Source organism: Solea senegalensis, linkage group LG5 (genome assembly GCF_019176455.1).
Source record: "Solea senegalensis isolate Sse05_10M linkage group LG5, IFAPA_SoseM_1, whole genome shotgun sequence".
Classification (NCBI taxonomy): Eukaryota; Metazoa; Chordata; class Actinopteri; order Pleuronectiformes; family Soleidae; genus Solea; species Solea senegalensis.
Window position 1 is genome coordinate 21529214 of NC_058025.1, and position 26844 is coordinate 21556057.

Sequence of the window (26844 nt, forward strand, 5' to 3'; positions counted from 1 at the left end):
TCACAAAAAGACAACTCCATCCTGCCAATTCTAATGAGGTGCTTCTCTCATTACATCGACACTAATCTGAGAGTTTATTGAAACCTGTTCTTTACCTGCTATTTCCCAAGTGACTCCTGCTAACACATGAAGTAATTCTTATTTAGACACTACAGACGAATGAAGACTCATTACTCAAGACCATGGACACTTTAGAGAAACTCAAGAATACAGATTAAGACAAATTTATACAGAAATTAATGTTGTAAGCATGAAGGAAATCATGACACAAACTAACACTAACACAAGTTATGGTGACAACAACACCTTTTTTCACATTACAATATACACTTTTTTATTGTCTTCTAACTGCATGTGTCATGTGACTGTTTTGATCCAATCATGACTGAGTATTCACATCTGCAGGTTTAACATTAACATTAAGCCAGTTGAATTATCTTAGGATAGATCGTATAATAGGTGGGGGAACATTTAGGCAATCCTCTCATGCTCCAAAAATTATAAAACATTTAAAATGTATTATATAACAATTAGAATTTGTCATTTCGAAAGGATAACTACATTAGGAGTGCCTACAAGGGGATAACAAAAATGTGCCAGGATATAACGAAAAGGGAGCATAACATAGATTAAAACAGACAACGATACACAGATGAATTCAGATTTAATAAACTTACACTAAATTGATTTTTTTTTTAATGAGCTCCATTCTCCAAATGTGTTATTTTTTCAGGCAGATTGTTCAAGGAGTTGCAATATGATGATGACCAAAATAAATCTGTTCAGATTTCTGTTTTGGCCATTTCTGCTGTCAAACCTCCATGTTTCATTAACTGTAGATAGACACTGCCTACAATATTTGGATGCCAATGGTTTATGGAGTATCCTTCATACACACATTTAAAGAGGATTTCCAGGGTATAGATCATTATGCTGAAATAAATGAGTTCCGTCTTGCACGATCGAACCACAGTATTGATTATCTCTCTCTCCTCATATTGTTCTTGAGCCAGCTGGACACAAACCCTACAGTGATAACATTTCACAAAGTAGAGTACTCTCTGATTCCTGACATCTTGTCAGCCTGTGGTGGCATTCAGAAACACTTATATATAACAAATGAAATCTATGTTTTTGGGAAAATCTGGTAACCCAGGGCCAATTCAACGGATTGTGACAGCCAATTTGCTCCGAGCAGCTGTCAGCTGACTCACTGTGACATTTTTAACACACCAACAGATCCAGCAGTCAGCTTCTTAACACCATGAGCTTCATCACTGCATATGCCATATTTCATGCTTATTATTCCCTGTCAGTGTTGCTAATGATAAATGATATATTTGCATCATCCCTGTAGTCTTTTTTCATGAGTTTTACGGATATTAGTGGACAGTCAATGGTGAAGAGGAAGACGGGAAACCAGAGGTGAGAGGATACGTTAATGAAACACAACTCCCTGTAGTCGTCATCATTTTGTGAATCCTTTGCTGAATTACTATGGTATATGCTACTCTTGTTAGTACAACGAAAACACTGAGTGCTTTGTGCCAGGATTTACTGCCACACAAATGTCATGATTATCAAAAACATCAGAAAAGACGACATTCAAGAAATGCTTATATTCCAAAAACCACCCTCACAAATTTAGCTAACTAAAATTTAACCCAGCGTAAGGTATACTTGACACATTTTAAGCCTAATCCACCTCCATTCTTAGGACTTTGGATGACACTGTGAGCTCTGTAACTCCTTCCAGATACATCACAGAAAAAAAACAACAGCTAAGCGGGAGAAATTTTGCCCTAAGGGAATGCTTTGCACAGATACGTAATCAGCCACAGGGATTGGAAAGGTTTAGCTGAGACATAATTGCTTTCTAGAATGGGAAGACGAGGAGTAAAGGTGATTAAAGGTCGCCTATTGTAGAAACGTGAGATTCCAATGTTCTAAGTGATTATAAAAACAAGGTGCTTCACAAATACTGATAAGAAAAAATCAAAACAGAGAAGTGTGAACAGCCATTTAAAAGAAGTGTACTTCCAAACCTTTACAGTCTGCTACCATAGCGATGAATGGTTTAATAAGCTATTACAGCTACTGATTTCAGCCACTTATATTTGATAATTAATCAATCTCATAAATAGCTCTTTTTGTCATTCTGAGTTTTGTCAAAACATCAAAGATTGGCATGCTTCACCATTTTCTGACATTATATGGGCAACTTTCAATTAATCAATAATGTAATCAACAGCACAGCCCTTTAACTTTAACCATCAAAAACTAATCAATCCTTATTGCGGGTGAAGTGTTAATGAAATGCTGCACAATCAGCTAATATATCATTGCATAACAAGAAAAAGAATATTACAGATCAGTGCTGCAATGTCTATACATTTTATTCAGACCGTGTCCAATAACCTGGTTCATATAACCACAGATAGTTTGACACACTTCTGGAAAAGGCACCGCATAACACTCTAGAAACATTTCTTAGTAAAAGAACCTGACCTGACCTAAATTTTCAGTTTTTAACCATCAAATTAGCATTAACAAAATGGCTGCCTAAAAACTGAAAATTCAGCATGTTATGTGAAAAAAGTCACGATCCCAACTTTTACTAAAAAAACGTGTCTCGCACGCACAAAATATGTCTAAAATGCTGTTTATATTATTGATATCTCATTAGACATTAGAGCCTCATGATCACAATGTAACCTATAACCTATATTGTATCTCATGCCAAATGCAAATGACATGCCTCAAATAATAAAAGGAGAAATACTGACAGAGACTAATTCCACCAGCACACTGTTGTCTGAAACACTGCCAAACAGGGACACTCTCTATTTCCAGCCAAACTGAGCCCATGTAACTAGCAACACAGAATTCTCATCTGCATGTCTCCCTCAGTTGTTACAGGCTTGACCCGATTTGCACAAACCACAATCTAATTTGTCTATCAAATGGTAGAAGTGTCTTTAAATATGCAGACAGGTTATAGAGAGAATATAACATGCAGGTTTTTAATTGGAACTTGGAGGAATGTCAACATCATCGCCTGTGGTTTGCATTTGAATTCAGGCTTGGATGTATGTGATGGAGAAAAATAACTTATTTATTAGAACACGAAGAGTCATAAAATTGTAATGCAAATGCAGCATCCTTTGAATTATGTAATCACTGTATACACTGCAGCCACTGAATGAATCCCATCCACGCTGACAGAGAGCAATGACAGCTTCAGTCCTGAAACTGACTCATAATAACTGGCTCACTGCTGTCACCTCGTAACGATTATGTCATTATTCACATGCCTATCAATATGAGTGGGCAATGTCAATTTATTGGTTCAGGTGGGATAAAGATCACAACGCAACTTTTGCGTGAGGATACATTACAAGTTATTTAGTAGACGTGATGCACCGCGCATCGTGTTATTCGGCGGATGCTGCATGCGTGTGTGCAAGCGAGATGCGTTCAGAAACATGCCACTCTGGTGCGGATCTGCGGCAGTTACCTTTGGCCCGCATCGCTCCCAAAAGAGTCTACGGTCCGGAGAGGATTGGAGGGGTTGACCCATGTGGGCTCTGGTGTTTTCTGCACCTCGGTCTTCACGTCTGGGTCGATCTCCGAGGGCGAAGGCGTCAGCTTTGCGCCCGCCATGGTTGCCTGCCCGCCGAGTGTGATGCTTCCACCGGAGCGCGGCCAATATGTGTCTTCCTCCTGGTGTCAACTGCAGAAAGCTCAGCGACCGACGCTGAAAAACCGCATCCTCAGTTTCAATGTTTCTGCACGAAGGCGGAGGGAGAGCTTACGGTCTCCCGCTCTGCTGCCGCATCACATCACAGGGAGCTCAGAGGCTCAATGAGCAGAGCATCGCCACGTCTCCTCCTGCTCATGGAGCTGAGTTCTCCTCCATCCCTGGTGGAGATAAAGGTCCTCGTGCGCCTTAGATACACGCGTCGCCACGAAGTAACGTCAAGCGCTCAACCAACGCATCGGTCTCTCCGGCGGCTTACATAACTTACATAACACAGTCAAATATAATAATCCATTTCATCCACCTGTTCCGTGTTTTTTTCCAATTCTAGACTGTTTTTTGTTTTTTTTTACATTAGATGCAAATAAATAAATAATCTAAACTCATAATTCAGCCTCCTTCAAATGTTGTTGTGCTCTGACTGTAAACAAAGAGACAGAGGATAATGACAAAACCGCAGAGCAGAGAGCAGGTGGCCTGAAGCCTGTAGACAAACACTCATGTCAGGTTTGCATAGAAACACACGTCACAACTGAACTACATCCTCTGTCAAAGTCAAGCTTCCAACACAAGGAACACATATCTCTCACATCAATTTGTGTTTGTTCTGTAAACAAAACATGAGAATATTTGATTTATTATTCTTTGAAATCTCTTTTAGGGAAAAATAGGGAAAAGTCAATGGATTAAATAAATCTGAGCAAATCTAATGCAAATACAAGTGTGTGCAAGGCTCCCTTAGAGAATATGTGTACAGTACACTGACACAAGATACAAGTCCATTTGTATCAACTATATAACTGCAAACAAGTGTCAGTCGGTCAGTATCTAACCGCTTTATCCCCCACCAGAGGGTCGCGGGGGGTGCTGTGCCAATCTCAGCTACATCGGGCGATAGGCGGGGTACACCCTGGACAGTTCGCCAGTCCATCGCAGGGCCACACACAACTAGAGACAAACAACCATTCACTCTCACACTCACTCCTAGAGAGTGTCCAATTTACCTAATCCCCACATTGCATGTTTTTGGACTGTGGGAGGAAGCCGGAGAACCCGGAGAGAACCCACGCACACACGGGGAGAACATGCAAACTCCATGCAGAAAGGCCCTTGTTCCAACCGGGGCTCGAACCCGGGTCTTCTCGCTTATAATAACTTATGCAATTAATAGCCACTGCCCTGCCAGCAGGAGGCGCTATGCCCATGTCTCAGTTTCCATATGCTGATTTGTCTCATTTGAATGGTCAAAAGTCAGTAATATCATACCAATAATGTCGCTACGATTAACATGCTCATTCATTTATGAAAAGTGCAAATCGCCAGTATGGATGCCAAAGTCAAAATGGCATTCTTCCTGTTGAGTTGGGGCCAAGTTTAGTGAAATATGGTGCAACTTGGTTTCGGATTTCTCCATCCGAGTTTCACCTTAGGGGGCGCTACAGAGCCATTTGATACCACTTCTTGGTGTCAAATTCTGGCACCAAAACTGGCAGATTATTTGCCAGTTGAAGAAAGAAAATAAATCCTAGAAGAGCAATATGTTCTAGCACAACTGTGTGAGTGCTGGGCCCAAAATATGAAAATATTTTGTCTTCTTAACCCTGAATTGAAATTGATTAACTTCAAAAAGTCTAAACGAGAATTAAATAAATATTATAATTTCACTAATGGCACAAACAGCAAGTACAGCAAGTACAGGAGATGGAAAGGTGTCAGTGTCAGCTCACTGAGCAAGCTTTTGAGGATCTGTTTAGAGACATCATTTTTCTCATTTTGTAATGTTACATGCTTCAGCAAAATCATAAGGTAACTAGCATATACAGTATACAAAACGTGGATGTAATTGTTCCCTTTTCAAAACTAACTCCCATTCTGAAGCCTCAAATTTGTGATTTGAGCTCTATTTTCCTCTAAATGGACATAATTTACAAAACTGACATCGTCTTCTATTAAGGAGGACCAAAAACTGGTGATTGAGACCAGATTCATTCTTCAGGAAAATGGGTTATAAATAAAGTGTGCGTCACTTTTCAAACTGGAAGACTACATCAATTTTATTGACATTGAGATTATAATAGTCTCGCTAAGAAGCTAGCTGCTCACAAGCAACTCCCGCGTGGTTTGCTAGCTATTTTTGGGGCTTTATACCATTTTTGGACCAAACAACTAATCGATTAATTGGGACAATAAATAATTGATCATGAAAATAAACATTATGCAGCACAACTCATTTTCAGTGTGACTTGGGTCACAAGAGGAAGCTGAAAAGATAGCCAATCATCATCCCTGACTCGTTGTCATGGAGATACTGGGCATATATACCAAAGAATACATTTGCAGTTTACATGAGGAGAGCAGAGAAATGGTGTTCGCACATAATGGTCCCAGAGTAAAATGTCACTAAACTACCACAACCAGCCAGTTAAAAATACACTGACATTCAGGATGGCTTATTTGTTTTCTCTTATATCTCACTCTCATCCGTCTTTATTGTATTTTATTGCTTCATTTATCTTTAATCATTAAAGCATGTGGGTTGTTTTCAAATGTGCTATATAAATAAATTTGACCTTAACCTGGACTTAAACATCATAATGAAACACGAAAATGACAGGGGACGGGAGATTTTGAACAAAATAGGAAGTGACAGTTGTAACCAATGAGCCATGACCCTTTCATGTTTGCTTCAATTTGCAAACATTATTCAAATTTACTACGTTTTCTACAAACTAAATCTTGGTATTAGATCCCAGCTCATTATCCTTTGTTAGTGAATCCCCAAAAAAGCTATCCACGGTTCATTTCACCATCTAGTTTATTATTATGATTTCACAGGCCTGTTTGCTGTTTACAGTGATGTATTTATTGGACGATGAAACGTAATCAGAGGAGCCACATGAGCAGAAACCTTATTAGTAATGCATTTAGGAAACACATGATACATGCACATTCACTGCACATGGCCTTTTGGGTTCAGGCTTCAGGGAACACATTACATTATCTGTTGATAACCTTGGGATTAGATAGATGGACCTGTGTGTGGAGGGCAACATATTTAATCACAGATGTGGAAAATGGAGAGAAGAGAAAGACAATAAGTCTCTTCAATGGCTGACAAACATTTACTAGTATATGCAAACAATAATGCAACATTGGCATCCCACTTTTAAGACGTATTTGGTAGAGTTAATTTCCTGTTAATGCTAAGTTTCTGTTTTGACCTTTCACTTTTAAGCCACACCAAATCATGATTTACAGTCAATATAATCATGACTGTATATCATGATTTGATTTAGTGGCAAAGATATTGGGAAAACTAAAACAAACAGAGAAAATAATATGTTTAACATTGTTGGAACGCTATTGTAGTTCACATCCTGTATGTATTTCGGCTTTAAACATGTCCATCCATCCATGTTCTATCACCTTGGACTGAGGGAGTACTTGGAAAGAACTAGGGGTCTCACGATTCTCCAAATCCTTCATTTGATTTGATTATTGATTGTAATAGATTTTTTTCTCTCTTTTAGCACATAATTATGGGTCTGCCATTTTTGGACTTTAGTCTAGTTTAGTCTAGGACCATTGGTTTTATGTCACGATATCTCACTTGTACCAGTGTACTTCACAATAAGAACTGCAGGACATCACGCTGGGGACGTGGTTAAATCATTGATTCAACCTTTTCAAGGTCGAGATTGTGACGTTGTTTCGATCAATGTTCGCTTTACAATCGAGATTGGGGCCCCCTCTAAATGAGCACATATCCAAGCTCCACACAGAAAGACCCTCGGTTGAACTGGGATCCAAACTGGCTGTGAGGTATGGCGGATTATGAACCAGCGAGTCAGTGAGCAACAATGTTAGTGTAGTATTTTTTGTCAATGCAATGTAAAAGCGGTTGATATCACACACATTTGTGGCCTCTATATGAGCAACAAAAGTTATCTCGCAGCTCGTGGTCAACTGACTTTGGATGGTTGCAATATAATGGATGACAATCAAAATCTCTATTTACAAGGTTTTTACTTAAAACATCAGTACCACATACCAGAAGTAAATCCTCAGTAACGATAATAATGTGAATCTCCAACTCCATCTCTAGTTGCCAGTCATTGTCTGGCAATATTAATGCATTCATAACATACTTATCAATGGAGACTATGATATTATAATTGAATCAATTCAACAGATATCAAATCTGTTCTGGAGGTATGATCTAAGTGTCGGTGAGTGTCCGGACTGCTGTCTCTCTGTTACATTACAAGGAAACAGACATGCAGGAGGAAGGTTGGAGATTAGTTCATCAGTGGCAGAAGGACAGATTTGAGCTGAGAGACACTATGTGGTGAAGTAGCAAACTGCAAGCTGTGAGGAGTCATCTATCAATAGCAATAATAAATACAGTGCAAAAAACATTCATGTATTCTGCATATAATGACTATAAATATGGCAGCACAACCCTGGGATTTATCTCTCGTGACATCACCCTTTTGCAATTCTTTTCGCTGCTCAAATCCTGACCTTTACATGTTCCACATGTACAGTACATTACATAAGCTAGTGGATTCTGAAACCATTGAAAAGCATTGGGCTGAGTGGCTTCAGATTCAATGACATATTACCTTCAAGTCCAGCTTAACAATGGATCATATTGAGTGTGTCAGAGTCAAAGTCAATGCTTTGATCTAAAAAAAATACTTGCAATGGTATAATTGGCTTCCTGGGCCATAGATAATCATAAACAGGTCTGACACTATAAACCAAGTGCTGAACAAACACGAAACAAACCTGACATACATTCGGTTTTTGGGTTTGTCCTGAGTCAGATTTGTGTTACCATGTCCCTGATGTGCAGTTCTTACATTAACATTGCTTGTTTTCCCTGACTGAAGGCATATGCAGCATCAACAACCATTATCATAAACATAGATATAACTGAGAGGTCTCAAATCGGCAGTTTTCTGTGGACCACCATTTCATATTGTTTTCTTTGTGTTTTCTTGTAAACACAGCACCGGTGGCCAAGGTGCAGCTGCAGAGACGTGAAAGAATATAGACAAAATACTAAGTGTGTTTGTTTATAATAAGAGACATTTGGTTATAATGATCACATAATTTCATGAATTATATTTAACATTAAATTATATATACTGCATTAATCTATATCAGTGTTTTATTATTTACGTAATATTTTTATTTGTTTTAGCTATTTCTAGATTAATTTCACATCATAAATAAGTATTTTTTAATTGTGAGCGATATGTCATTCCTTATGAAAACGCTTTTAGATGAATAAAGATGAAGAAGATGAATATCTTTATTGCAATATAAAATAATATACTGTATATATAGAATTGAATATTGTGTTCTAAATTTAAGCTCATATGTCACCCCCGAAAGAACAGCTGCTTTTTCCCCCCAAATTTCTTTCTCTAGGCTGAAAGTTGAAGTTTGACAAGTGACAGAGCCCAACCATAACTTAGTTATCCTTCCACAAAAGGCTGTTGGTTCTGCTTCTGTGAACAGTTCACAGATTCTGCAACATAACTCCCAGCTCCAGAGATAAAAACAAAAAGGAAACAGGAAATGAGTAATCTGATCACTCACAATCACGTGATGAATTCAAATTTCTTAGAGCTGCCATTCATAGAATCAGTTTGCAATAGACATCTAGTTAAAAATGACATAAATATATCAAATGACTTGTATTTGCAAGCTACATGCTACCTAAGAGAAAATAACAGCGGTGATGATGTAATAGATAATTAAAAAGAAATCTTGCCTCCTTCCAAAAGCTTCAAAATCATTGGGCACAACTCAGCTCCACGATGATACATTCTGTGTCAAAACGTATTAAGGCAGGAAGCTTGCATTTCTGTGGGCAAAATGTCTAGGCAGTGTCCATTACACACACAAATATACTCGTATTAGATAGGCACCTCATTCACTGCTGCTTTGCCAATGGCTATTTTCATGGAAACAAAGATTCAGCTTCCTATTTACTGCCATGACTTTGTTTTCTGACTCACAAATGAAGATGTTCACTCGGGGAAAGTGACTTTACCAGAGCAAACAGTTAATTTGACACAAAAAAATGAACATGTAGTCTTACAATATCTATGAAGCCATTACATCCATTCTTTTAATCTTCTATACGTGTCCTGAAAAGATCAACTGCAGTCTGAGAAACACATAATGTGCAGCTTTCCATGCCTTCAAATAAATGGCTGAATAAGATTTTCTTCCAACAACAAGCATTTTCTGTGAAACCTCTTTGAGAACGTTCAGGCACGTTGTTGGGCCACATTCCACAGTTTCATTAATAAAACAAATGCTCCCAGCATGACAGCTAGCAGAAAAGCAGTGATACAGATCTCATTTGCATGAAATTGGAAAATCAGCTCACATTTGCCAGCTATATAAAAGGTTTCCTTTTAAGTGGGTGAAGTTACAATTTTTTTTATCACTAATAGTTGGAGAATCTTTTCATCATCTTTACTTACAACTGACAGTCTAGTTTGTATTGATCTTGATATGTGGAATCGAGTAACAGTATTGATGGTGACTACACAATAAAAACTGTCACTTTTTATTCGAAATTTTATATTATTAGGGTATGTAGTTTATGTTTCAAACTGTACTTATTAAGAAGTACCCCTTCTAACTAGTCCAGCAGAAGGTGCACACAAGGTTTTTCTACCATATTATATGACAGTGTCAGCTGCAGCAACCACAGCATCTTAGCGATGAAAGCCGACAATAAACAAGGAAGACTCCCCTCGCTGCAGATTGAAACCCCCTGCTTTGGTGGAGAGACATGACCTAATATTCTCTGTAAATAACTGTGTGCAAGGGACACCACTGTGTTCTCATCTAAAGGTATATTGTAAATAAAAGACGTTGAGATAGAAATTGAGTTGCTTTACACATAGAATGGATGTAAGATTATTACATTTTAGTTAAAAGCTTGCGGAGCTTCCTTTTGCTCTCAGTGGTTTCCTGAAGTGTCATGAATACTCCTAGTGCTGTGGTTCTCAAACTGTGGTAGAGCTTCCTCTGGTGGTACTTGGAGGAAAAATCAGAAATACTGTTCTTGTGTATATACCAGGGTATGTGATATGTGAGTGGAGCTGAGGAATTATGAAACAACTCACAAAACAAATAACAATAAACAAATAAAAATTAAAGAATAATAATAATTAGATTCACCTCATTGCTTGCTCTATCTTAATCTAATTTCACTATACCAGTGTCTGAAGTATATATATGAGGAAGAGGAGATGATGAGAGAGCAAATTATCTTATTGGGAATAAATCTGCCTCCTGTGAAAAGTCTGTAGCTGACTTTGCTCAGCCCATTTACATCACTGAATTTTAACATTGGTGATAATGGTATTACTTCAGGAGCTAAATATTTTCTCCTTGGGTTAGGGTTTCTCTCTAGTGCTAGTAGCACTGTTAATAAGGTAACAATTATTAAAATGTCTTTGAACAAATCACAGGTTATTACAAAAAAGTAAAAAAAGTTAAAGTCCTAGTTTATAATGTTTATTATCCTTGTATTTATTATTTTCACGACACAGCATCATTCAGGGATTACACCCAGTTACACTATTTTAAGGCAATACTTCAGTGGTCATCCAATACACTGATAACATAAATTAAACACCTAAGTGTAAACAGATATGGGGTAATATGAACATTTTATGACATATCCTTACCAAATTGTGGTACTGTCATGATATTATTGTGAAAACTGCAAAAATATTCTTTAAACTCTTAAAATGGCTATAAATGCAGTGATATCACATTACCTTATATTACTTTCTTCTTCATCAAGCAAAGATAGTTTGTAAATAAGTGAAAAACAGCCATTAATCTAGGCATTTGAAAATTATGTTTTACAAAATGCCAAGCAGCATGCAGTCAACCACAGCAGCTTTATTTCTAAAGAACAACTCAGTCAGGTGAATTAAATAAATAAGAGGCAAACAGGCACAGAACCAGCACAGCTTTATTCTCCTCATAATTGCTATAACTACAAAAACACATAAAAGAGACAATAATGAGCTCTAATCGGTGTTAAGAAATGAGACACAAACTATTAGCAAAACCACAGGCACAATATATTCTAATGAAGTTTCAGTATTAATGTCTCATAGGGTCTTCAATTATTCTCTCTCTCTCTCTCTCTCTCTCTCTCTTCTTCTCATTCTTCTGATGCAGCCAACCTTTATATACAGTATCTGTCCTATTTGAAATACTGTCCAAATTCACTTACTGGTCACTGGCTGCACAAATCCTTTGAGAAACGTTTTCCCTCATGTGATAACACAGACAGGATGTGGAAAACATGTTTGGAGCCTCTAATTCACACCAGTGGCACCAGCAGTAATCCTTTAACTGACAGCATGTCATTCTGCCGCTCATGGGAACAAATCTAACATTTATTAAGTGTAGCCCACTCACTCTGCTGATAGTGCTGGTGACTAATGACACCTATGGTTGACACTGCAAGCTCTGATTGTGAAGTGGATCAATAAAAACACATTTGGCCTTTCATTACAGGCTTTTAGGTGACATGACACTGGGAAACTTCACGGGCACAACTTGATATGTGAAGGGTCTTGTGATGTCTGAGTAGTTGTTTTTCTCGTTTAACTGACATGGAGGATTTATCATTTATTCTAATGGACGTACAAATGTGGTCCAGAGACGGATCTTAATGAGCGTGCTGCACTTCATGCAATTAAAAATGCACTGTATCCTTTCTCCAAAACAATGTGTCTAGTACAAGTTGGAACCCACAAGATGTTGTTAACAAAAAGACTATATTGGATAGAGGGTGGGAGGGAGGTGGAGCTGCTAAACAGGCTAAATAGTCATGCCTTTAAGCATATTGTGGGTTGTCATCCATTTTACTATAACATGGAACCATTATTAAACTCCCTATAATGTTATAAAAGAATAAAACATTTATTTAGAGAATTGTGAGACAATCGCTTGTGTTGCCTCTTTTGGCTTAGACCAGTAGAAGTAAAGAGAGGTATAGGATGATTTGCTGTAGCTGCTACAATTTAACCAAAATGTATTTTGGTTTTAAAAGGAATAATATATGGATGAATGTGTCAGGGCTCCCACATCATTTCCCAGGGTGTTTCCAGGACATTTTCAGCTGCTACAGTATGACTTATTCTGCCACCAGAAATGTAGTTTAAAAGCAGTTTAAGGTTACATATTAACCATTAAGTAATCTTATGGTGTGTTTTCATCGGCTCGCCTCGGCACGTCACAGTTAAGTTGCGTTTCCACTAGCATAATACCTGGTACACAAGGTACTTTTTTCAGTACCTGCTCTGGCGAGGTTCCAAGCGAGCTGAGCAGGTACTACGCATGACATCATCAGAGTGCCGACCACTGAGTGCCATCACAGGAAGAGACATCTGACACAAGAATCAAACCGAACAATGGCGAACTGTAGAACAGTTAAAAATAATTAACAATCCTTAAAACGAGGGTTAATCTCCAACAATTATCAGGGAAATATATAAAATCTCAATATTGAGTCAATATGAGTCAAAGCTCGCGATCAGCAGCCTGGCGCTGCATCACAAACCCTGCCGTTGTATTTCAGTCCAGTGAGAGAGTCTGTGCTCCGGTCATGGATGAAGAATTGAACAAATCTAAATGATTCTAATGATTCAGTTACACTGAAAACAACTGCTTTACAAGTCGCTAGTCACTCGTTTGGTTATGTGTCACGTGAAACACAAAGTCACCACAGTTTCCTGAAGCCGCGCAGTGATGACTCTGCCCACGTTGAGTAGGTACTATTTTTGCAGTAAAAAAACAACCTAAAGTGTGCCATGCCGTGGCGAGGCGAGCTGGGATCATAATGGAAAAGGGCCATTACATGATCTTACAAATCTATCATAGAATAACACATATAACCAAATAAAGTAACAACATTGGTTTGGGCAATTATTTGCTATCTATCTATAAGTCTGGCTTGTATCTAGTGTCTTACTCTTATAAATTGAATTGTATTTGATTTGTCTGAAAGGTGCTCGACTGATTGATAGCTACAATGCTAATTTTGCAATGTTAAATCAAATTCAGGCTACAGAGAAAGCAAAAAGACCCGAGATTGTGACCTGGTCCTAACGAGGACGATACTGGTGAAGTAGGCATTTTCTCCCCATGTGAGTGTGAGTTTTCTCCAGTTTCCTCCCACAGTCCAAGAAGGGAGAGGAGGACGGTGGGAAAGAGAATGGAAAGGAGATAAGAAGATCAAGACCAGTCGAGACCAACAGTTGTGTAACAGGTGTATTTGAGAATGTCACATGAATAACAATTATTATCATTATTATCATCTTCATCACTTCATCCAGGGTGTAACACGCCTCTTGTCGCAAAGCCATCTGGAATTGATTCCAGCTCCTCATGCGACCCTCAGAAAATGATAAGCCTTTGATGAAGGATGGATGAGGACAATAATTAGCATGTCTGCTTAGCAACGCGAAGCAAGGGAGCGCTCCAGAGCTCTCAATAGCACTCACTCACGATACTTAAGTTTTAAAGCTTCATTCCACAGAAATATTATTGTGTCTAAATCATTTAAAGGTTAAAGATTTTTATTTCACAAAAACTTAAAGTACTTCTGTACTTTAAGTTTTAAAGTTTCAATCAAATTACATATTACTTTGTCTAAACACTCCCTTTATTGGTCACATTTGACACTGATCACTTTACAAATAGCATAAATGTCCATTATCAGCTTAAGTTTTAATAGTAATAGTAGTAGGGATGGCATTTTTGCGACGCCTATTGCGATATTAAAAATATAAGAATTCTCACCAGATGATTTGGCTCTATTTGGAAAGAATTAGATTGATTCACCAAGGTCAATTATAAAACATGTCATACCCTAAAATAAAGGGGCTCATATGTGAACAAACAAGAACAAAAAAGTTTTTTAAAATGTAAAATAAAGAGAGGAGAAAACAATACAGATCAGTGATTGTTCCACACACACAGTCGGCTGCACTACATATCCACGGCTCGTCTGTTTATGCGTGTGTCTGTGTGTATCCATTTTCACGCTTTTTCTACTCAGAAAGTATTAAGGTTTATGATGAGGTCTGTAAAGTCACTATACATTCACACAGAAACCGCACTTAACGTAAACAAACAGACATTATTTCCCTTTGCCCCTATTTTTGGTGAAATGTTTCAGCACAACTTCCATTCCTGGCATGTACATATTTCCTGAAACGACACCGTGTTTATGGGGAACTTTTTTAAAGCGGCAAAGAAAAAGAGTGTTTATATTTTGTGCCGTTTCTGTCTGAATGTGGTCACAGTCTCTCCCTCTTGTTTATTGCTCATCTTCGGCGTGGTGTGTGATGGACAGCATGTACATAAGGGGGGAGGGGCTGACTGAGCTGAGGGAGAAACTGAGCAAGCGCATGAGAGAGAGAGAGAGAGAGAGAGAGAGAGCAGAGCAACGAGCCAGTTCAGAGATGCTTTTCTGAAGCAAAACAAACATTAAAAAGAGCGAAAACAACACACCTGACCTGACCTGCGATGTGACTATCACACATCGCGATGACAGTGCTCAAAGCACCCTGAAGCTGCTGCTCATTTCTCTCACAGAGTGCACACTGAACAATTTCAAACAGATATTATGAACAGATAGCTAATCTTTCAACCGACTAATGGTTACTATGAACTCATATTTACATAATTTAACTGACTCATCGTGGGTTGCTTCTAGAATAACATAGCTAAGGTGGAAGGCAGGGAGGTGTTCTACAAGTTAGGCTGTTGAACACATAATGTTCATAATGTTTGATAGGATTGTTCAAACCACCTTTACAAGCAAAAGTCCTTAACTTAATTTTTTTTCATCTGTTGCAACTCAGTCGAAGCAGGTCTGTGTCTGCGTATGAGGCCTGTGTGCAGCGGGTAGCCCCACCCCCTGCACTGACAGGCTCTGACAGAGACGCACACAGATCTCTCATCAGGATTGGGAACAGCAGAAATCCATCACAGGCAAACAAATTTCATCAGTAAAATAATGTTATAAGAACCAAGAAGAAGGAAGCCTGACAAAAACGACTCTTTTATTCAATCGTTTTGCTGCCTTAAATAATCTGGTACATGTATTATGAAGAGGAGACCACACTCTCATTTCTGGATTCAAGATGGGATTTCTTCTGTTATTGAATGAAGTTATTCAACAATGGTGACAATTGCCTTCATGGTATATGATGATGGACAACTTTGACCAGCATCCCCTCATGTCCACTGTCCTTTCTCTGGGTTTGTGTGTCCCTTCTGCTCTTCACCTCCCTCATGTCTTCGTTTGCCACATGAAAATCACCCAGGCGTCAAATCCCAGCACTCACTTATACCACAGCATCAGTCAGAAAACAGCTGCTACCACTTTCAGTGCACTATTATTAACATCAGTGCTTAATGATGCTATAAAGGCATTTTAAATATTTTTGAATATTTGATAACCTTCCATAACCAAAAGTCAAGTGAGGTTGATCGCCTGTTGTGCTGCACATTTGTGATGTCTCTTCTGCTGCCTCACTTTGGAGGAGCAAACAGCCAAGTCCACAGATTTGTTCATTATTTTTTTATTAGAGTGTCTGCTCAGGAGGGCGATATAGGCTGCCTGTGCCTCCATTTTCACAGCAAAACAACATAAAATGAAAGTGTTATTTTTGAGATGCAACCAGAGGGCATTTAAAGCGGATCTAAGGCCAACTTGCCCTCGCAGGGCCATCTGCTGGACCTGGCAGTAATTACTTAAGACGGGATATTAAAGTTAAGAGTTCCTCGTACTCAGAATCCCAATGGAAATCCAAATATCAGATAACAAATGACAGCCTTAGTGCAAATCACTAAGTCTTCCCCCCTGATACCCTGTAGTCCTAATTGTTTAATGTTTTTACCATTTTTAATTGCCTGCTACAACCATTTTGGGGCAGAGGAGACCTTTGTGGACAATTTAGCACCTGGTACAACCTCCTCAGCGAATTGTTCGGAGATTCGGCAGGAATACATTCTCCCGAGCTGCTGCAGAGCTTGGTCTGATGCCTGATTTATAACCAAATAAAATCCCTTTGTTCAGTATGAGTCCTGTGTCAGAGGGGTTCTTTCTACAACATCAACTCATCACCTATCGTTCGTAAGAAGAAGGAAGCCTGACAAAAACGACAGAAGCTCTTTTATTCAATCGTTTTGCTGCCTTAAATAATCTGGTACATGTATTATGAAGAGGAGACCACACTCTCATTTCTGGATTCAAGATGGGATTTCTTCTGTTATTGAATGGAGTTATTCAACAATGGTGACAATTGCCTTCATGGTATATGATGATGGACAACTTTGACCAGCATCCCCTCGTGTCCACTGTCCTTTCTCTGGGTTTGTGTGTCCCTTCTGCTCTTCACCTCCCTCATGTCTTCGTTTGCCACATGAAAATCACCCAGGCGTCAAATGCCAGCACTCACTTATACCACAGCATCAGTCAGAAAACAGCTGCTACCACTTTCAGTGCACTATGATCTTGGGACACTTTTTTCCACTTGAGAGATTGGATTTGTAATATGAACATAGCCATACGCCCTCCTAGGGACTCAACCCCACTGCTCATATGAAAACATGACATGTTTTTGATTTATACTAATTAAATTGTCTGAGAAACAATGTAGCTTCAGAAATTCCAGCTGGGGTTTATTCAAATTATTAGAATCAACACACAAATAGATGACTACATGAAGCTGTTTAATGTCACAATGCCACTACTTGACTCATGAGGAGGTGAGTTTAGTGACCAATTAACACTGCTCATGCTGTCACTATTACTCCCATCAGCATTATCTCTGATTAGAGAAAAGGAAAAACCCCAAGAAACATGATTGAACATAGAGGAAACGTAGAGAGAACTTCAGTAATCACTTCCCTCCTGCTTGTTCCATTCTCTGATGGCATGCATGAAAAATCATGTAGTGGCTTATTTCCATTTCCGACACTGATTGAGGATGTTGCCCCTTGGTAGATTGACAGAGTGGGAAACACATGCACACATTCACAAGTATAAGTGTTCACAGAACACGACAATGTGTCCACAGTGAGAGCCCACACACAGATACCAGTGCAGACAAGAGTAACACAGACTAGTCCCTTGTCATGGTTTCAACATGATTGTTCCTCTTCAACACCCACACAGTCAAGCCATCATTAAGGCCCCTTGACACCAAACCCTGGAGATAATGACAGCACAGTAGGACGACTCCCCTTCCCCAACTGTACACCCACAACCTCATCACAGATGAAGAGACAAGCAGAAATACAATGCCATACATAATTTTAACATCACAGAATGGATTATTGCCTTAATACTGTGGAAAGGAAACGCATTGTAATCCAAACCCAAAAAACATATTGAGAGAAACTCACTTTGTCATGGTCCACTTCAAACAACACCCAACACTTGTTTATCTAGTTTTCCTTGAGATGTAGTGAAGGTGAATCAGTATCCCAAATTTTGATTTAAGCATGTTATTTTAACTACAATGCAACATTGCTGTGTTGTTGGGTACTCTACCAACTTCATAATTGATTTAAAAGAAATTGATTTGCAAATCACAATATTGCAATATGCACAACTACGTAATTGTGGGATAATACAATACATGTATTTAACATAAGACTCTGGCTTCTACTGATGTTGATGTTTTTTGTCTCTGTTAAAGATCAGTTCATGACCTACCACTGATGCACATCTTCAAAGGAAATAATGTTTTTTTTTTTTCAGTATACAGTACCTAGCCCAGATAATTTGTATTTGTGTTCAGCATGCTTTAGAGTTGCTTTTAAGAGAAAAGGGTTTCAGGCTAACAAAAGAAGACACCATGGTCATTTCAAAGCCCAGATAATTTGTATTTGTGTTCAGCATGCTTTTAGAAAAGGATGTCAGGAAGAACCTTTAACATTGTTGGCTGTTTCAAGAGTAGTGATTCAATTGACCTTTGTAAAAAAAAAACAGACAGTTAAAATCCACAAGCCTTTACTTACTGAATAGTATCTCTGTGTATGACTGCACCCTTTATAACTGTTTCCTGGGCAAGTAGAAAACCAATATCTTCACCTTTCCTTAATTCATCTGCTTTGTAATATCAATTTACACCCATGTGGCAGGTAACAAAGTGCCTGTTCTTCTGTATTGTGTGGCTATTGTTGCAGTCTAACTTACAAACATGGATAACATAATGATTGCCATTCATAACATACTCCTATTAGCAAAAGGGGGCCATTGCCTAATGCTGTTCATCTAATTCTTCATGCTCCTGTCAGTATGACCCTTCACCACAGTAATGGAAGAGCGAAGAGATGGCGGAACTCCACATTAGTCTATAGATAGTTATTTAAAAAAAAAATCGAATTCTGGTTATTGTTCACTATGTGATACTCCCCCCCCAGCAATGTTATTATATTTAGTGGGTTATCACTGTCCAATTTCTTCAATCAACTGTCTTTTATAGCCCATTGTGACAGACGTTAGGAAACAGATGCAAAAGCCCTTAAGAGCAGTGGGCGGGAGATGGGGGGTGGTCTGGCTCTGCCTCTCGGGGCTAATTTGTTTTGAGGCTGTACACTCAACAAGGCATTAGTACAGGAAATAATCAACATCATAAACCACGAGCATGCAGACAATCAACCATGAAATAGAGCACCCCCAAAGCCCACATTGTCCATTTCCACTTTCACTCCAGAGGCTCAGAAACTAGCAGTTACTGTGCACTCGCAGGGGATGCCATCAACAAGATGGTGTTCTGCTTTTGCATCCTCTACCCAAAATATACACTGTGTGTGAAAATCTACCATGTTTGTTTTTTAAAAAAAAAAAACCAGGGTCCATGAATTATGCAAAAGTTTCAGTAAGAGTATTAATTATCAGTGTCAATAAAATCCTATCAAAAACATCCGTAAGAAGCCCACATAATGTTATTAAATGTGTTATTAAAACCAATTCAACAACTGGGTGAAACACAGACACACACATAGACACTCTATTTAATAATAAATGTAACCCTACTGTGTTCACTGTTGACTGTATTTCCACATAATTAATATGTAGCTTATAACATTTTTCTTTTAAATGACACGATGGAGCTTAGATGAACACTATACATTGCAATCACTGCAATTCTTCGGGAAGGTACCCAGACTGGAGTTTAGTTGAAAATGGTCAAATACTGCAACATCTCTCTAAATTTGTATTGATAGAACAAACTGCATAGACTGCGTTATGCTACAGGAAACCCCAGAGACCAAGAGAGGAGAGGAAACAGTAAAAACAAAGAGTTATGAAAGAACAGTGGTGGCAAAATGTCATTCACTTTCAAATAAAACCTGTGGCACAATATGTGGAACATGAAGGATGATGTTTGTTTTCAATTTATACAAGACAGGGATCAATCACCTAATCACAAATTTAGAAAAACACAACAGCCCTCATCACAACACTTATCAAATCAACAGCCTGGGGTTGAGCGATAGCATACACAAGTCTGCCAGAATTAGGTACTGATTGAATTATAAATCAGTTACACAAGCAAACTGCAGTGCGGATCAGCTAGATAAGCTTTTAAATGTAACTGCTTGGTAATGGTGCAGCAACAAGAGAAAAGGTTTTCAGGATAACAAAAGAAGACACCATGGTCATTTCAAAGCCTCAACTAATCAAAACACAACAGATGTGCCTGCATGTCAAGATAAAACCAGGAGTGTCTTAAACATTGTTGTAAAATGACCTTTCGAGTGGAGCCAAGACAACCGTGTTTTCTTTTTCCAGATTCTTTAAACAGAAGCGTTCTCTAATGTAGCATTTCGATAATCAATGAAATGGTTATTTATTAAAATAAGGTCTCTAAGTTTCAGCTTCTTAAGAAACGCTAATCAACAATTTTCAATATTTTCTGACAATTTGGGGACCAAAAAACATTGATTAATCAAGAAATTAATCAACATATTAATCAATAATGAAAATAAGTCACATCAACCTTACTCATGATAACTGAAAGCAAATGGAAAAACCAACAACAACAGTAGTCTTTCTGGGTGGAGCCAAGATACAATGGTACTATTTTACTGACACCAAAACAGAAGTCACAGCCTAACGGGTGAAAGCGGATAGGATAGAAATTACATGTGATGCTTGGACATCTGTTGCCACTGTATCATATGTAACCATAACTGCGTACTATCACAGTAAGTAACATACTGTGCACTATCATAGATGTGTTTACACATTTCATTTCATTTAATAAACGATAGTGGAAATTAATTCAACTCATCTCATTACAAATGCTGAAAATAGTGGTGGGTAAGTGGTGAGCGATTACACAGTGAGACAAAGACTGATTGAAGGTGTATCAAGATGCATCGGTAATCTTTCATAATCTAATTTGTGGCCCCTGAATCATAATTCTATCGTGAGGCACCTAAAGATTCCCACCCCTAGTCTCAAAGTGTTCTTAGAAGGTTAGATAGAACTGTGTTGCTGATAGTTCAGTGAAATGGCTTTATTTCAGCACCATGGAGAGCTCCACTGTACAAAATTCTCAGCCTCTCGTGCAACTAACAGCATCTGTTCATCTGCCTCTCAAACCGCAGCAGTAATTGACCTCTTTGGAGACTCCTGAGCACTCCAGCGCTAAATTGCCTATGACGCCAGTGATGGGCCAAGGGAGGGGCAATTACATGCTCCGATCAGAGCGTGTTTGAAAAACGCATAGAAATCCTCTTAATGTCCAAATAGCAATCATTAAATTTAAAAAAATAATAATAATAATTCAATAAATAAATGTCAGTTTGAAAATGAAAGGCATGCAAACTTCATGTCATGGAACTTTTCACTGAGGCAGAGACAATAGCCAGAATTTGGTGAGAGTCCATAGAAAAAATTCATAGTTCCTCTACAGACAGAGGCTAGTAGAAAGGGGTGGGATCTATCTGTTGGATTTTGTTGCCTGGTGGCTTAGGAGCTAAATATTCCAGATTTACAGACCCTAGCTTTAATAAAGTATAACTCCTAAATAAATAAATAAATAAAGTATCTCCATCATCACTACTAATAATGTAGTTTACATTTGTGAGCTCATCTCAGTGCAAACACAGTTACCATTATGGTGTCAGTTGCACTAAATCATGAAGGACAGATTTACTGCAAAAGTCACATTGAAATAATGAGAAGGAAGGGAAGGATGCCACTTGTCGTGGTTGACAGCAGTCCAAATAGTCTGGAAAACCTCTACTACAAAATCTCGCTGTACATCATTTCTATTTCAGTAGGTGCTTCCACCTACACACCAAATCAACAGAAAACTACAATTCCTGCCACATTCTCCAGGCGAGGTTTGAGAGAAGTCACTATAAGCGACAGTAACTGAAGTAGAAGAGGCAGCTATGATGAGAGCAATGCAGCATGCAACAGCTTCTGTACTGTGTGAACAATGTTAAACACATAAAGATTCAAACGTGAAGTGGATGTGTACACAGAGACAAACAAAAAGGCGTCTCCGGGGAAATCCCTTGGCAGCCTCTAATACTGAACAGGAACATAGTTTTCATGCTACCTGTCATCGTTCTGAAATGTCTGGTCCCCAAGAAGCAAGTCCCTGAAGCGGTAGCGAGGTGGGAGAGGAGGCACCTCGGAGTCCACGTCTGCCATCTTGAGAGCAGAAATGTCCAGAATAACACCAGAGTTGCTGCTGTTGTTCTTCTGCAGGGTGTCCATGGATGGCCTACAAGACGAGAAGGAGATCAGCAGCCATGCATCAAAGTATGGCAGCTTCTGCACTGGTGTACTCTAGTTACATTACAATATTTCAACATAATGGCCAAGCTAATGGAAAAAAGGTGAATGCAAGGTGACAAATTGTTGAGATGATTTAATGTTATAGCAGCAGTTGAGCCCTCAGAAACAACAACCAATATTAGAACAAAAAAAAAGCTCTTCTGTTTACTCATTGGCTTAGACTTCATAAATGGGGTGCACTTTGAATTGTAAGGATTTCAAAGCCATATAAAGTCTTGGTCTGTGTAGAAAGTGAACCATTTAAAGGCATACTTCACCATTGGAAAGATGAATGTCTGGAAAACTGCGTCATCTATGTAGTAGAAATGTGAAATAATATTTGAAGCAAGTGCCTTCTTTGCCGAGAAAAGCAAGAAAATGCCACCTGCCGGCTTCTAGTTTTCACTGAAATGCAGGTCTTTTCCCTTGCAGCCATATCAGTTTGAAAACTACATTTGAGCATTGTTGTTCTCAGTTTACGCTGCAGAGCAAGCGCCGGTTAGCATTACTGTTAGCAAAGATGGCGGACACCATGTTTACATTCTGGGAATGAAGTCTCGTCCCCCTACGGGTGAGTCTAAAAAGTGAGGAACTGGCGTTGTAGTTTCAAACCTTGAACTGACGTTTGCCCTACGCTTAGTCAAATGATACGATTTGCATCATTTGACTCAGCGTAATTGGAAAAGGAAAATTGTGGAACACTGAGGGAGGGAAACACACTTTTTTGTAAAATACTACTGCTATTCTAGCAATACAAAGCCACATGCAAATTGGTGAAGTATTCCTTCATGAAGGCTCAAGGCTTTCGAGCTGCCTCACAGCATTTTCTCTTGTTTTCTCTAGGGGTTTATGCCATGTGAGCACAGACAGCACAAACAACAACATGGCAGATGGTCAGATAGGGAGAAATTACACTTTAACAAACAGAATGTAAGAAGCTCCAATATCCTGCTTTAAAATGATCAAAATTGGTGTATTGTGTCCTCTGAAGAGTTGTTATTAAAAATAAAGAGAACAAGTTTAGTGCATCTGCCAGTAGCACAGGACATACAGCACATGACTGACAGGACAGTTTCAAAAACATGACCAGATACAGTCATGTACAGCCATGCTATTAGAATTGTGTGGGGTGAGTTATGATTGACACCAGATAGTTACAGTTGGGAATGTTGAGGTTGGTAAAATGTTATGCAAGCCTGTGTATGCTATATGTAAAGGTGGAGGGAGAATAATGAGCAGAGAGTATGAGAGTTAGTGGTCAAGGGGTGAGGGAAGGCGGTTTTAGAGAAAGGGAGAAGAAGGGTAAAGGCCTTGTGATATACACAATTTGAAGCTATGTTTTGTTTGGATTTAGAAAAGTTGCATAAGGCTTTCAGTTTTCTTCAAAGGTTGACATAAGGTTGTTTTTATGAGCGTACTTTTTCCATTGCAATGTAGTCTGAAATTAGGTTAGTTAAGTGAGTGATGTGACATGAATTCCTTGATTTCCAGTTCTGGAGGAATACTTTCTTAGCGACAGTTAGAGAAATAAGCATAGGATTTATGAATTTGGATGGGACATGGACTTTGGAGATATCACCAAGGAGACAGAGTGGTGGCAATGCTGGCATTCTGCTGCTCAGGATGGTGGAGAGTGTCTCAGTAACCATGATCTAGAAAGAAACTGGTTAACCAGGGCAAGAAGATAGTTATCTGTGCTATCTCAGGTTCACTGTGAACAGATCTCTGTGTGGGCTTGTCCCATTTTAAACATTTTGCTTTGAGTGATGTGAGTTCTGTGAATAACTTAAAGTTGCTGTTAGTGGTAATGGAAAAGGTGCTTTTACAACTTTGTTCCCAGAAATCAGGGATGGGCGAGAGAGCCAGGTCATTTTCCGAGAATGATGTAATATTTGACCAACGGGGGATGGTATAAAACCAAATTGATTTGCCCTAATGTATGGACTCGGATTGTACTTTCTATCTGGTGGACTTGAAATAATCTTGTATAGTCAGTACAGTAAGGACAACATGCTGCAATACATTCAAGGTATTTTTCTCATAGTTTCTCAGTCACTGGTGTTGCTGATACTCTTTCCTTTGTCAGTCACAACGTAAAAGTTATGCATGTCAACAGACACAAAAAAAACAACACAGATTAAGTCATGTGTAACCAATAACTAATTTGACAATTGTTCAAAAGTAACATATATTTGTTTACATTACAGTTAGGCACTGCTGTAAATAATACCAATATGTGAATTTTAGACCTCACCCTACTTCACCACAAGATAGCAAATTGGTTGTTAGATAGAGGTAGGGAATATTCAAAACTAGGATATGTTTGATTAAAAAACTTTTTTCACAAGATTGGTGGACAACTGTGGACTAAAAGTAAATATATTATCAAGGAACGGATAGTTAATCAGATTTAACCTATACATTAAAGATATTTGAGTCACCATAGTGTCACCATCTTTCTGGTGTGAGCCATTTATTTTTAATGGCACTGTTCTGTTTCACATGCATCATGCTTTAAAAAACAACTGGCATTTTTCCATCATCAAAGGAGACCCAACAAAGCAATGCACCTCCATACTTAATGATTGTATACACAGAACATGTGGCGCCTGTACTGCACATGTAGGTCAATAAAGTGCTTCAGGAAATTACCTGTCTCCATGGGAACTTGATGATTGGCGTGGGGGGCTCATGGCTGCCTCTTGTATAGGATATATGAGAGATACAGGAAAGACAAAGAGATGGAGAGAGGGAGAAAAAAAGACAGGGGGAAAGTTTAAACTCTCTTAAAGACTGATTGAGGATGTTATGCGACTGCATTCGCTGTCTGTTCAGCCTGAGTTCAGCACACCCTCTAGAATGTGCTGCTCTTCATGAGAGAGAGAGATTCCTTTTCAGACATGCTTAAATGTCTCACTGTGTGACACAAAAACAAAGATTGTTTTTCATCATTGATGGTAAGTCGTCTAACCCTGTATAAAATAGGTGTCTCCCCATGTTGTAAATGGAGATCTCCACAGTACTTGGCTTCCCATGATGTAAAAGGAAGGAGAAGGAAATGACATTTGTATTACAATGCACTTCCATCTAGTTTCAATTCAACTGCATGAAATTCCTGTGTGCAGTGTTGACTGCATTGATTTCCATGTAAAGAGTCCCCAAAAGGAACAATAACTGGGAAATACAGAGCTATGTAGTTGTGCTCGGTCCACATACGGCACAGCGTAGGTAGCTTAGAGTGCACTAACAAGCACTAGAGACACACTCTCCCCAAAATAACGACAGTGCAGACCCTAAGAAGTACAGACAGAGAAGAGAGGGTGATGAGCTCATAAGTGCACAGCAGAGTAGAGAGACATGATAATGTCCACCACTATGCAAGTAAAACAAACTGTGTCTCCTGCCCACAGTCTTTGAGAACCATCTTAATGAACAAGTCAATGGGACCACAATAATAGGGAGCAAAGTTGCTCCCGGTAATAGACTATCTGCTCTGCACTTAAGAGACAGAAAACTATAGAGAAAGACCAATGTGACTCTAAACAAATAAAGAACTGGAATTTACAAATGCAATTACTTGTGTTCTGACAATGTTTCACCTGAACACTATCAGGAACTTGTAAGTTTTCATCATGGTTGCCAAATATTGACTTGGACAAAGATTAAACATTAAGTTTATAATTACATAATGTACATGTACATTGATAATCCAAAACATCTGCTGTTAAATTTACCACATATTTGCGGGACACTAGAAAAATCTAGCTAAAAAAAAAGCCTGCAAATGAATGAATGTTAATTTCAAACATTATAGCAAAAATACATTAAATAACAATGCAACCAAGAAAAAGTATTGTTCAAAAAGGAGTAGAATGAAGCACATGCTTATTATTATTATAGATATTACCACATACACTCAACACCTCCCCTCAAACAATTACTCTTCATAAATAGTATAAATGAATTAGGTATCAATAGAATCTACATGAGCAGCACTACATCACTAAGCACAGCAGTGTCAATGGGTATATACATATATATATATATATATATATATATATATATATATATATATATATATATGAATATTTTCAATTCATCTATGGTGCTGTATATGTGTGTAACTGTTTATATTGTAATTGTTTATATTGAAATAAAACTCTTTAAACCTCATCAAGTTTGCCTGTTAATTAATCAATGACTG

General features: G+C 38.5%; 1 protein-coding gene across 2 annotated transcripts in view; it reads right to left on the minus strand.

The window, feature by feature from the left end:
• Positions 1–4109, minus strand: part of kcnt1b (potassium sodium-activated channel subfamily T member 1b) — a 51190-nt gene extending 47081 nt beyond the window's left edge. For both annotated transcript variants that reach the window (XM_044025735.1, XM_044025734.1), the window contains exon 1: positions 3518–4109. In XM_044025735.1, coding sequence (XP_043881670.1) covers positions 3518–3663 — 146 coding nt within the window. In that variant the 5' untranslated portion in view covers positions 3664–4109. The remainder of the gene's footprint in view (positions 1–3517) is intronic.
• Positions 4110–26844: the final 22735 nt, after the last annotated feature.